Raw genomic sequence first — 13,276 nt, 5'->3', positions numbered from 1 at the left:
AAGTTGTTGGCTGCAACTGCTGTTCACCATTTCAGAGCTGCTTAATACATCTCATTGCTTCAGTCATAAAGATACTAAAAAACTCCAGAACTTTACATCAATTATCTATGCTCTAAGGTTATTTTTGTACATACCCATACCACATCTGCAACTTCTTCAGAAACTAAGACTTTGAAATTCATTTTGAGCTGCTTCTTAATATCCATTTGGTTGTATTTATTTGTAAACAAACTCCTACTGTTTAGACATAAAATATATATTATTCAGGTAAAGTTCTGATTTCAAAAATAAACTCAAATGAAGCTTCCACCCCCTCCCCCTTACCAAACACCATTCTTCACTGCAGATAATCTGTAGACATTATCAATCCTTTTAAATTCAACTCTACTAGAAATAGTGTTAACTGCTGTTAAATTACTGCTGTAATCCACCGTATTATTTAATGGATGTGTAATTAAAAAAAAAAAAACTTTAAAAATCTGAATTTAAACTAAAAAAGCCCAAAATCAGAGAAGTAATCTGAAAAGCGACTGTGAATTTAGAAAAATTATGCATATATTGAAGGTTTCACAATTTACACTGGGAACACTTAGATTTTTATTAAAGGTGGTAATACAGATCCAAAACAAATCTGAAATTTTAAGTTATTTAATGTACCTTGAAAAAGGACTGTGTTTTGCCCACGTAGAGAATGCTTTTTACCTATATGGTAAAATGTTCTTTGAATGTAATGGAAACAGGATCAAAACACAAAAATTTGAATGCAAGATCTACAACAAGGTATCACATTACCAAAGTTTATTGAAATCAGGTTTGCTTTTTGATATAGGTAGTGTTTCATTAAAATATATACCTTTAAAAATTTTCTACAAACACCACAATTATATTCACACCACAGTTACTCTACTATAACGGTCAGCTGCTAAAACAACAGCTGAGAGGAGAGCTCATTTGACTTTTTCCACTTATAGAAAATAGCACGGAGGTCTTATCTCACTAGAAAACGTAACAGCTGCATCTTGCTTTAAACAATAAATGACTCATTTCTCTCTAACACATAACACACCATAAAAATCTAATGACTCAGACATAGAAGCGATTTGTGTGTGCACTTTTTTCTAGACCATTCCTTAAAAAAAGTGCTCTAGCAAAAAAAAAAAAAAAAAAAGTATGAGGATATCTGGATTACAATTTACAATTAAGTAGCTGGAATGATATGTGCTGGACATTTAACAAACTTATGACATGTGGAAACTAGTACTTGGAACAGTATTGCTTTTTGTCAAAGTCATCAGTAACGGCACTGCTGCAACGATACAGCCAATATGCCTACATACAGAAGGTTCTGCATCTGATGATATTTCTATGTTGCACAATATTAAACAAGTTATAGAAATTTGATTTAGATAAAACAGTTAATGGAAAGGACATCACTGTGCATAATAAACACATGAATACTTTGAAGTGAGCATCAAACTACATACAGCACACTGCCCTATCTCACATGGTGGTCTCTTGGTACGCAGGAACAGGAGTCTCCCGTTTCTGACCTGCTTCCACGTAAAACCGCAGGTGGTGGCTGGGGCTTGTGGAACACGTGACTAGGTGCAGGGGGCGGGGCTTCCACCAGCAGCTGGGGCCCAGCCCCTTCTTACATTAGATACTGGTTGTCCTCCCACTACTTACAGAAACAACGTAAGGAATACAAAGCTTTTACACATACGACGGTTTTGAATAATCTTTCTTTTATGATATATCCCAAGGTCATATTATCTAACGTTTCCCTGCTCTTCAGCGTTGGCATGTTCTTTCTATGCCACTCTGGTATTTCTAAATTATCTTCTACAGACACACAAGCCCAGTAAGAACCGAGAGTCCTTCCTTGCTTAGGAAACAAATGCATGCCAGTCTAAATCAGGTCATTACTTCCCAGAGTCCCTGGAGCGTGAATCCGTCCTTTAGCTTCTCTATCGCAAGTCCTAGTTCTTCTGAAAAAACAGGCTCCCCATCATGTTGCTTGTTTGAATGCACAAGATATGAGAAAAAATAAAACAAAGCAGAAGGAACTTTTAAATTTTATTATCTCATTTTAACAACATTAATTTGATAGTATGAAAAAATGTGTTCTTACCTTGTTTTCATCAGCAAAGTAAGCCTGCAAAAGAAAGAAAAAAAGAATTTGCAACTTTGAATAAAAAAAAAAAGTCTAAAATCAAATCTTCTAATAATTCCTTGGGGTCAAAATTGTATTTGGTAAGTTTTCTTCAACAAACCAGTCAGTATGGTTTTTATTTTTGTAAACAAGATCAGAGTTTTTTCTGTGTTGGAATAATTTACAAAAGGATTCTAACAGGAGTTGGTGATTATGCCATTTTTCATTAAGTACCAATCTTTGAATTTTCCATCATAATAAACAAAGATTTTTAAATGGTGAAATTTTTAGATTACATTTATTATACTGACAAATACTTTATAGGGAGCAAAATGTTAATATGAAGGCAAACTGACAGCATCCTAGCATTTTCTGCCTCATGTGCAGCAGCATTTATTATTTAAAAAGCTAACTTAAAATGTACAAGTAATATCAAAATTCAGTTAACATCATACTGAATGAACACAGAGTTAGTGAACAATTAACCAAATTTTTCCACTCTCAGACAGAGATCTGGGAGGGAGATACAATCTTTGCCATTCTGCGTGTGTGGAAATGAAGGCTCAAACTCTTCACGAAATCAGATCTCTGAAAATATCCACAGCTCTGTAAGTCTCTGGACCAACAGGCTCTAAATCTTCATATTTACCAATAAAAGCCTGGTTTGGTCTTGCCTCAGCTGCCCCTATGGACTGGCGAGGGGCAGTAAAGAAAATGTTTTCCTGCTTAGCTGGATCTTAAGCTATACAAGACTCTACAGAACAGCATCGCAGTCGTCAAGTGTCATGGAATATTGGTGTGGACCTACTCCTTGGGTCGTGGATGATCTATGTTTCCTATAGCAACCACCTTCTAAAAATTTAGAGCTTCTAATTTTTGTTTCAGAATATGCAAAGCACAGTTATTTAATCCAGGTGACAAAGGCACCAATAGAGCAACAGAATCTACCTTTAAGGAAAAGGTAGTCTTCAACTATGTTTTTGCACATTTTTATTCACATTAAAAATGTGCAAAAATAAACAGAAAAAAATAAACGGAAAAAGGAGGGAAAGTAAGAGATAAGACTTTATCTGCATCAGCGAAAGAAAATAAGGTGGAAATAAGATGGGTGCCAGCACTGCTAATTTACCAGACTTCAGAGATGAATTAAGAAAACATGCCAATTGTCAGTGCATCAAGGTGAGCTCTTGAAAACATGTGCAGTCTACCTGTGCAGTCTGTCATGCAGTCAGGTGTTACTGGGTTGCACAGTAAATTTGGAAATTCCTAGAAAGACTAATGCATTTAAAAGCAAATTTTCCTGAAATATTAGGAGACCGATACTAATACATTTTTCTAAACTGGTATTGTCAGGACTGCAAAGGTTGTCAGGAGTGACTCAAAATTATTGCTGCCTTTCTAAAAATCTTTCAAGTTTGAATCTTATATGAATGTTGAGTGTATAGATACCACCATCTATTAATCTGCTCCAAGAAAATTAAGACTTGTTTTAATATAATGTATTTGATTATATTATACTGCTGGTTTTTAAGCTATTCCTGTTCTTAATGTGCTGAGAAACTATATACAACTGTTACTTTAACTAGCTACTACTGTTTATTTTGAATAATAGTTTGTTCTTAAGTTAAAAATCCATACACAGAATAAATTCCTTTAGTATTCAGGATTTTGAATAAAAGGTGTGTAAGTGCATTTTAAATACAGAAAGTTCAATTGTAGCTTATCTTTAATAGAGGATTACAGCTGTACATTGCTTACATTTGAATAACCAAACAAGAATTATGTAATTTTTAGTTTTCTGTGGAGCAGCTTACCACAAAAGCATCTGTATGTTCATCAGATTCTATTTCCACATCATCTTGAACCTGTTCCACTGTTAGGTCTTCAAGAGGTTGAGGCTGCAAAGTAAAACACTGAAGTAAGTAAGCTCACATATCTAATACGTTTAATATATTTTTATTACTGCTGTTAACACAATATTGCATCTAATTTAAAATATATGAGTGGAGTACCTTTTCTTCCATTTCATAGTCCACTCCAAATATAGGGTTAGCTGAATAAACTCTGTGAAGTGAATTAATTTCTTTCACTGCCTCCTGTAGTTTCTCCACAGGGTCTATTTTAAAACCAAGTACATATCCTCCACTCTATATAACAGAGAAAAAAGGAGACATATATTTATTAGCGTTGCTTATTATTTAAGCAATTTTTCCCCTTGATAGGGATTTGCAGTTTAATGATAGCAAATTTCAGCTTGCTGATGAAACATTACCTGTATTTCGGTATTATCTTATTTTCATTTTGCCACTTAAATGATGGGTGAAACAAAAACAATTACAATGTTTCTGTATGAGGTTAATAAGCTTTTAACTGCTAGCCCATTATATAAACAGGCAACAAACTTCTCAGACAGAAAACCAAAAGCAAACATGGGCAGGAGAAATTCAGAAGCAATACTAATGATTTATTCCTAGCTACTCAGCATATGTTTAGTCTGTTAGATCTTGATGTTGCTTTTGAAGAAGCTTTCAGATACAGTAAATAAAGTTAGTTGAACTTTTTTTTTTTAAAAAAAAAATCACTATTAAAAGTATTTATGATTAAGGTCACATTGAAGAAAAATAATTTTCTCTCTTACAGCAAAACAGATACACAAGTGAAAAAGATTAAAAACAGTGGTCTTAATTAAGTATAGAAGTAACTAGATCCCAAAGATAATCTGTCAGAAGACACTGTTTCTAACAGTTATTTTACTTTATTTTAACTAGTCATGCTGGCCTATTGTTGCTTTGCTTAGAGAAACTATAACTCACAATAGCCATATTTACCTTAACATACGGACATTTTAAGCAGTGCAAAGAGGACTTTTTTAAAGTTCTGTTCAAAAGCCCATACAGAAGTACCTTAAAAGTGGCCCTGCAACATTTCAGAATTAAAGAACTACTATATATAAAAATGTAACCAATAAAAAAAAGCTATTAAAGCTTCTTACCTGCTGAGAACTCTCTATAACAAGCGCCAAGCCAAACTTTGAGTCTCTTATTTTTATTGAACGCTAAGGGTAAAGAGGTAAAAACTGTTCGTTAAAATTTTTTAAATTACTTGATAAAAATCTGCTTTATCTATTTTTTTTTTTTTTTTACAATCTACTAATTACAATTACTGGTTCTGGAAGCTTGGCTACCAGTATTCCCCTCCCATTTACCATAACAAATCTGAGCCCCTGAACATCAAGGAAAAGTGTTGTCAGAAGTGGTAACAGTTCATTTCTGAACATCAGGTTCACAGATCATTAACCCCAGTGTATGCAGGGGGCATGAAGCATCATAATAAGTAGTTTGAAAATTGGAAATAGAAGCCATTTTCAACATCTATACATGCCCACGGAAGTCCCAAATTAATCTGGAAAAAAAAAAAAAAATCTACCCCGTGGTTGATGCTGGTAAGGCTAAATTCCTCCCTGACTCTGGGATATGAAATACTAATTTTAGTGAACTGGGAGTTTTAACAGAAGACTTGAACTTGTGCCATTTCATTTTGAAAATGGTTGTTTTAAGATACTTACAATTTGTAGATACGGTATGCTGACATTAAAGCTATCGTTCATATTTGCATGCCAAACTATTCTCACATTAGTGATAAAAAATGTTCCCAAATTTCCCTATTAAAGAAAAGATATGTTAGAACTGCTTTGAAGTATAGAGTCTTTTTTCAAACACAATGATTACTGCTATCCTTTAAACACAAGCAGGATACAGCTTCATATTTAATTCAATAAAAGCCTGATTCTTTGCCACCAAAACCAGTGAAAATGCTTCTATTGATTGCAAGGAAGCAAGATCCAATCTTTAAAGGATACAGCACTCAAGTGGTGAAAATAGCTGGAGTACCTATAACTGCAGGAAAGCAGGATCAAATCACAGCACAGCAGACCTCATGGGAGTACATGAAGCATCTGAGAGTGTTCTTAACTGTACAGATCTGGAATTGGTGTATAGCGTAAGTATAATGGCATGTGGGTTAAACTTAGGCAATTGTGGAGATGTGTGCCAAGAGAATGCAGAGGAAAGAACTTTTTAGCTTGTCAGGATGGATCCTATTTCCATTCTGGACTAAAATAGCACAGATAGAAATAACAGCTCCCATTTTGTTTCATGGCTCTGGGAAATACTTGCAACTAATGCCCTGTAAAATAATAGAAATGTTTTCTATTTTTTCCTTAATCTTTATTTTTCCATGTTTTTAAGACCTAGATTCCTGTACCAGTATTTTCAATTCCCAGTAATCAGAAGACAATATAGTCTTACACTGTAGTCAAAGCTGCATGTAAACATACAAATATTTAGCAGAGCTCTTTGGAAACAACACTATTGTCTTTCAGGATGATACAGAGCTTTAGACTCATAAATACATCTTTTTAACAGGAACTGTATATCTTGTCCCTTGCATATCAGCTGTCATCTAGACTTCAGGTTGCAAAAAATACTTTGTTGTACTGAGTAGCGAATATATGGGATCAGCTTCTCCGCATGGATCAGCTGTCAAACTGAATTAAAGGTAATTCCTTTGAGGTTATAAAATTATAGTAGTACAATTGCTAGATGAAAGCCAAAGCTTTTTAACTCGGCTGTCGTCAACGTAGCTTCATTTTTCACTATACCTGATCACTTGATAAATTCCAAACTCCATTGATTTTATCATATATTTGTTCTTGTGGTAATAATCTCAGTTGCTTATTCTGAATTAATGCACTTCTCAGCTTCAGATCACGATACATTTTAGAAGTTTCATAAGCCCTGCAAAAAATAAAAAACACGTTACTGTTTCAGTGTTTTCTATTATCTTTACTGTTTGTTTTAGCACCAATAAGAAAGGTTGTTTACTTCCAACGTTTCTTATTACCACATTGCACAAAAATGATGAGTACTCCTAAAATTTCATAAATGTAAACCATTATATTTCAGCTTTCCTTAATGAAGTTATCTCTAAGCTTAAAAGGGTTTGTCTGACATCTGTTTCAATCTCCTGTATTGTTCATGTGTATGCTACTTCTTTCTTTTCCTTAAGATAGTAATCTCACAGCCTCTACTGCAAAACATGTATTCTGGGCCCCATATTATACAAAGTATAGACATCAAGAATCCTTTATCTTTCAATGCTGATTAAGTCACAAACATCCAATATACGTAGGTCAGTATTCCGTAGCTCTTAAACAGAAAACCATGGTTATGTGTTATGCACACACTCATTCAGATGACTTATCTTTAGGTGGGAAACATAAACTGTTTTGTAGTCAATTAGAGTTTTGACCAGGCTTGAACTCTTCTTTTCCATTACATGGTCCAAAATTATGGGAAATTCTGTCTACAGACAGAAATTATAGATAGAAAATGCACACTGGAATTAGCTCTTTTGTACTTTTATTTGTTCAGATAGTTTATACACACAAGGTGAATAAACTGTGATCAATGACTGGTATTAATAGACATTAATTTTCATTATGCATAGTTATCTACTAGAATTTGTGATCATTCTCTCCCCTCCTTCCATGAATTGTATTGATCTCTTTTGGAAGAGTTTTCTGAATGTTCAAAATGGGTGGTTATATACTCAGTCCATCAGCAGTAGTAATCATGTACTTGATTCACAGAATTTTGTAAATGAACAAATATTATTTTAAGTATGCTACCTGTGTACAGCAATAACTGAAGTGAAGAGTCTGGGACTCCCGGGGACAACATTGGTAAATATGAACTCAAACCGTGTATTGTTACATTTAGTCAATATATACAGAGCTTCTGTCTGCCCTCGTAATTTCTGTAAGGAAAAAAATGAAATTTAACCCTTTGACAATATAGTAGCTTGACTGTACAGGCAATAAATAATCTTGACGTATTTTCTAAATTCTTGTTCTAAATAGTATATCTGAAGGTGTAATCCTGATTGTACCACTGATCTACTGCTGCCTTCAACTGAACTCAGGGTCTTTTTGAGAAACTAGTAGTTCCATCAACAGTAGAACTAACGAAGCCTGCCTGCTATACATCTGCAATATCACGACTGAAACACTGTTTTTGGCTTTGCTATGTCGCTGTCTGGGGAACCTACATGATCTCCCTGCTAGTTCTTTGCTGCAAGCCAAAGAAATAGCTTCACAGTTACATGTAATTCAGGGTATGAATTTGAGGACTTTCTCACACAAAATTAGTGCCTCTCTAGACATTTGTTAAATTCAGAAACAACGAGCCAACATGTGCTTGACTTACCTAAAGGGGAGAAGAATCACCAAACAGTGTGATTACATGAGTTTTACTGCCTTAGGAAACTGACCCCTATTGACTCTCTCAACTTTTAAAACTAAACTTCCATTACTATTCCATTACTGTTCTTGCAAGTAAACTTTCAGATTATTGTTGGTATAGTGCAACAAGTATAAACAATGAATTACACCTTCTTTTATTATTTTAAAAAGTATTTTTTGAAACTTACTGAGTTGGCAGTTCTTGTAGTTATATTTATAATGCAGTTGTAACCAACAGCTAAAAGTTAGGGTAGGAAAAAAAAAAGAACAGTTTTTGAGAACAGGAAAAAATAATAGTCAAAATTACAAAGTATGGTATTGAATTTTGTAGCACAGCTTTGGATGCTATTTGTGAGAATTACACACTGTGGTTAATGGTTTGGGCCCTCATCACAAAATCAAAGACTAATTTAAGCTGGAAAGGACCTTGGGAGGTTGTCTGGTCCAGTGCTCTTCTCAAAGCAAAACTAACTCTACCTGGCTGCTCAGGGTACTGTCCAATTGAGTTTTTAATATTTCCACAGGAGATTCCACAACCACTTCGGGAGCCTGTTCCATTGTTTGACTGCCATCATTGTGAACGTTTTTCTCCTAATACCTAATCAGAATTTCCCTTGTTTCAGGGTTTGACTGTTGCCTCAAAAAGGCCTGCTTCATTATGATGTTGCTTGTAAATTCTATCCTTATAAATAAAACTTTCTACATTGATATAATACTTTGTAGAAGAAGAGCTAAGGAGATTACCAAAAAAGCAGCAAAATGGAAAGTACAAGTGGAGAAGAAAGTAGAAGAGGAAAAAAGCAGTTATAAGTTTCACTTTGCCTCTTCTACAGTATTGCTCTGACACAAAATAAAACCAGAAACAATCCCAGCCATTTTTCCTAAAACAAACGGATGCACTAAAATGGTGCTGGGCTAAATCTGAACGTCAATGACGCTCTTGCTACTAACAGTAGCATAGAGAGAGGTTAAAAAAAAAAAAATCAAAAGGAGAACTACAATTTGCTTTGGGCAGATTCTGCTTCTTCAAAAGCTCAGATGTGGCAGCAGTTATGTAGATAAGAATATTCAGTCTTTACAGAATTAATACTTATGAAAATACCAGAAAAAGACGATTTCCTAGGTTCCTTATAAGAAATTTTCCAAAATGAAAAGAAACAGCACTGGTCAAAAATGGCATCCAATAATTTTTTTTATATATATATATATATTCCCTTAATGTAAAAAATAATGCATTATCTTGAAAGCTAGAGAGTATTTTAAACTCTAAAAGCCACAGGTTAGACTTCCTTGAGCTTCTATAGGGCTGAACTTCTCCATAAGTTTCTTAGTGATCTCCTCTAAAAGGGTATATTCTAAAACTTAAATACACAAGCAAACAATTTTTTAAAAATTTATAAATACATAGAAAAGCAGCGGTGTGTGTGCGTGCACTTGTATGTGCGTGCATGTATGAAACAGCCAATGCAGAAGAGCAAGCAGGCTGAGAGCATCAGTTTATATGCATTATGAACAGAATACAGATTTTCAGTGTTGACTGGCTCTTGGGAACTGAGCCCTGGAAATAATTCGGGTACAAAGTAAGTACATCCTGCCCTTGTTTCAGCAAATTAAATTAAATATGAGTAGACCTGCTAACCACTCATGCAGTTAAAATTAGAAGCTTATTCAGAACTTACAATAGCAAATTTGGTAAGGTAGGCACTTGTGGGGAATAAGAGCTGCACAACAATACAGAATGTGAACAAAGAGGTGGCAACAAGAGGTTCAAGTAAAGCAAAGCATGAAGAAACTCAAACTTTTGTTTCTTTCTAGAAAAACGAATGAATTCCACATACGGCAAATGAAAAATATGTCTGAAGTACTCTTCAACTTCAATTAACATTTAATATTTGTATTTTGCTGTGAATTATTGTAACAGTTCCTATATTACAAATAGCTTCATTATTAACAGTTTATTTCAGACCTTACAGTACAACAGAACTATACAATTCTGTACTGTAATCAATACTACTGTGAAAGAACAGCATGCCACCACAAAGAAAACACAAAATTTGCAGTTGTTTAACAGGAGATGATACTTACAGAGATTGACTCTGGGCAATGACAATGAGCGCCAAATAATCCGCAAATTTGTCACAAGCAGTTTACCTGGAAATAAAGAGTGTAGATATTTTTAATCTGAATAACTTCCATTAAATTAAATGTTCCAGTCTGTGGTACATACTTACCACTAGTTTTAAAACACCATTATATTACTTCACTTTGATAGGAAAAAGAAGAAAAGCACAGGAAACCACAGCAGAAAAATCATTGCACACTTTTTTTTTTTAAATTCTAGGAGAGAAAATCCAGCAAAGAACGAATTAAACAACCTCTAAGTTATACCAGCATTCCTCAAAACCAAACCAAGAACAGCTACTGATTTCACATCCACCTGCCTATGGTAAAAATGTGGAGACACAATCAGTGCAGAACTGCTCTGGGGACAAGAAGTGGAAGGCAGTGAGTTAACTATCACAGCTGTCTGCACGAATAACCTCACCCCTTTATGTCACATGCAAATTTCTTTGATTCTGCACCCTGTACAGCAGCACATCCAACCCCAGGAAGGGTCATCTCAGCACGCTGGCAGCTTCATGCCCTTGCACACTACATATATACTCCTTACTGATTCAGCTTAAATCAGGTTAGCAAAAATTAAGCATTGAACAGGTTTACAGTGAAAGACCACCATGATGTTTATAAATTGATTATTCTTACAAGGCTTTAAATTCTAAACAAATTCTGAGACAAGACTATTACCTTCCTATATCTTTGAACAAGAGATCCTATTTGAAAATATTTCAAGGGGAGACAGATCTGTAACACACGCAGGATCTATTTTCTGCAACAACCATTTACATTAAGTTCAACAGAAACCAGACAGGACTTTCATGAACCTGCACAGGTTAAATATTAGGAAATTTACAATATTCCTGAGTGTGCAGTTACCTCTGTCTCCATTGTTTCCTTTGGTATCTTCAACAGACTCTAAGCAGTCTATAAGGACCTCTCCAGGTCTCATTTTCATTTGTCTAAAAGAAAAAAAAAAAAAGGAGAAAAAAAATTATCTAATGAAAAATAGATTAGATTTATCCTCCAAAAGAAGGCCATTTCTATTTTCCCACTTCATTTTCCTTTCTCTTTTTTTTTCTTAGTGCATTGTACAATGAAAAATCCACATATGCCCACATACATACAAATCAACATTGTACATGTGAAATTGTTATCACTACATCTGGGATATGAAATACATTAATATCTTTACTATTAAACTATAACAGTAAATAAATAAATGTGTAGTAAGTGTGACCAAGCAAACTATATCCCAAAATAGGGAGAAACTGTGTCAAAATGGGAGGGAAAAGCAAAGAAGTCACATTAATATAATTTTAATGGATAGAATTTATTGCTTCTTGCTATACTTTTAGGTCACAAGGAGTGAAGCAAGGCTCAGGAAAGAATAGATGCCAGCAAAGGAAATATCACGTGTATACCACATGTGAAATGCTCTGCCAAATTTTCCACAAAGGATGTGGTTTGATTTTGGGTTTTTTTTGTTTTTTTTTTTTTGTTCTTTGTTTGATTCTGTATTTTAACTCTATTATGTAAAGCAGCTAAAACTCTTCAGTGTATTGGCATGACAGAAACAAAATGCATTCTCAGGAGGGGAATTCCATGAGATACTACTGAAGATCTGGATCTAGACACTAGGTATGAACTCAGCAATACATCACCAGAACAGCACAAAAGATATTAGACAGGAGACAGCAAGAATAATAACACTAGCATAAAAGAAAATATGGAAGCAGGCTCCGTCTACATGACAATTCTACAAAAAAAAAAAAAAAGTAAGACAGAAGTGCTTAACCATCCAAGATACAATTTCATGTTTCTAAAATTACTGCAGGCAGCATGTCTGAGGCGCAAGGGGTGTTGTCAGTAGGGTCAACTGAGTAGGAGGGAGACGAAGCATGATGAACATGAAGCACTTTCAGCCTCCACCCCAAAAATCATCACCAACCAGCTGCTAATTTGTAGCTCCATATTAGCAAACCTATGCGGAGTTTTGCCACAGAAACCAGAGCAGAAGTGTTACGCCTGGGCCAGGGCTGACAGCTCACCAGGGCTCACGGCCACAGGAACGGGGCAGCACTGCCCCCACGAGGCTCCCCCGCGCGGGACGCCCCTTCAGCCCCGGCCCCTCAGCGGCTGCGCAGCCACCGCCCGTTTCCCTGAGCTCGGGCTACCGGCACCGCGGCGGACACCGAGTCCTGCTTACCGGCGACTGGTACTGTCCCCTCTGACACGCACCTGCGGCTGGTTTCGACTTCTCAGCACCAGGAAAAGAACACCCTTCCCTCAGTCCTCCAGTGTGCGACCTTTTTTTTTTTTCTTTTTTTTTTTTCTTTTTTTTTTTTTTCTTCTTTTCTAGATTGGAGACAGTGACTAGACTACACCTACCAAAAACTCCCCAGTCAGCCCACAAACACCTTTTTCCCGTCCTGCCAGGAAAACACGCTCCCCCTCGCTGCCGCCAGACTGGGAAGGCTCCCAGCATGCACCGCGCCACTAATGGTGGCCGCGCTAAGCCCGCTGGCAGAGGCCAGGTGGGTCCGAAAGCCCCGCTGTAAGGGGAGGGCAGGGCAACGACACTCACTGCGGGGAAACGTCGAAACGGACATCTCTGTCCTCCCACAGCACGTCCAGCACCGCGCTCATGGCTGCCGGCCGCTCCCTCCGCCGAGTCCGCGCGCCACCGTGGCAACGGGGGTGACGTC

General features: G+C 36.0%; 1 protein-coding gene across 2 annotated transcripts; it reads right to left on the bottom strand.

Annotated features, from left to right (window-relative positions):
- Window positions 1–781: 781 nt before the first annotated feature.
- On the bottom strand, window positions 782–13,276 carry BBS5 (Bardet-Biedl syndrome 5). 2 transcript variants are annotated; one of them, XM_086750886.1, is made up of 12 exons: window positions 13,156–13,276; window positions 11,448–11,530; window positions 10,539–10,604; window positions 8,642–8,691; window positions 7,842–7,969; window positions 6,813–6,948; window positions 5,718–5,813; window positions 5,145–5,207; window positions 4,165–4,299; window positions 3,967–4,050; window positions 2,132–2,155; window positions 782–2,016 (listed from the first exon to the last, which is right to left on the bottom strand). In XM_086750886.1, the coding sequence occupies exons 1-12, from the start codon at window positions 13,215–13,217 to the stop codon at window positions 1,915–1,917; spliced, it is 1,029 nt and encodes a 342-aa protein (XP_086607012.1). In that variant the 5' UTR covers window positions 13,218–13,276; the 3' UTR covers window positions 782–1,914. The 2 variants fall into 2 exon arrangements, with proteins under 2 accessions (XP_086607012.1, XP_086607013.1); XM_086750887.1 differs by lacking the exon at window positions 13,156–13,276 and adding an exon at window positions 12,960–12,995.

This window comes from Chlamydotis macqueenii, chromosome 6 (genome assembly GCF_036417535.1).
Source record: "Chlamydotis macqueenii isolate bChlMac1 chromosome 6, bChlMac1.mat, whole genome shotgun sequence".
Taxonomy (NCBI): Eukaryota; Metazoa; Chordata; class Aves; order Otidiformes; family Otididae; genus Chlamydotis; species Chlamydotis macqueenii.
The sequence above is the reverse complement of the archived record's forward strand: the minus strand, read 5'-3'. Positions and strand labels throughout refer to the sequence as shown.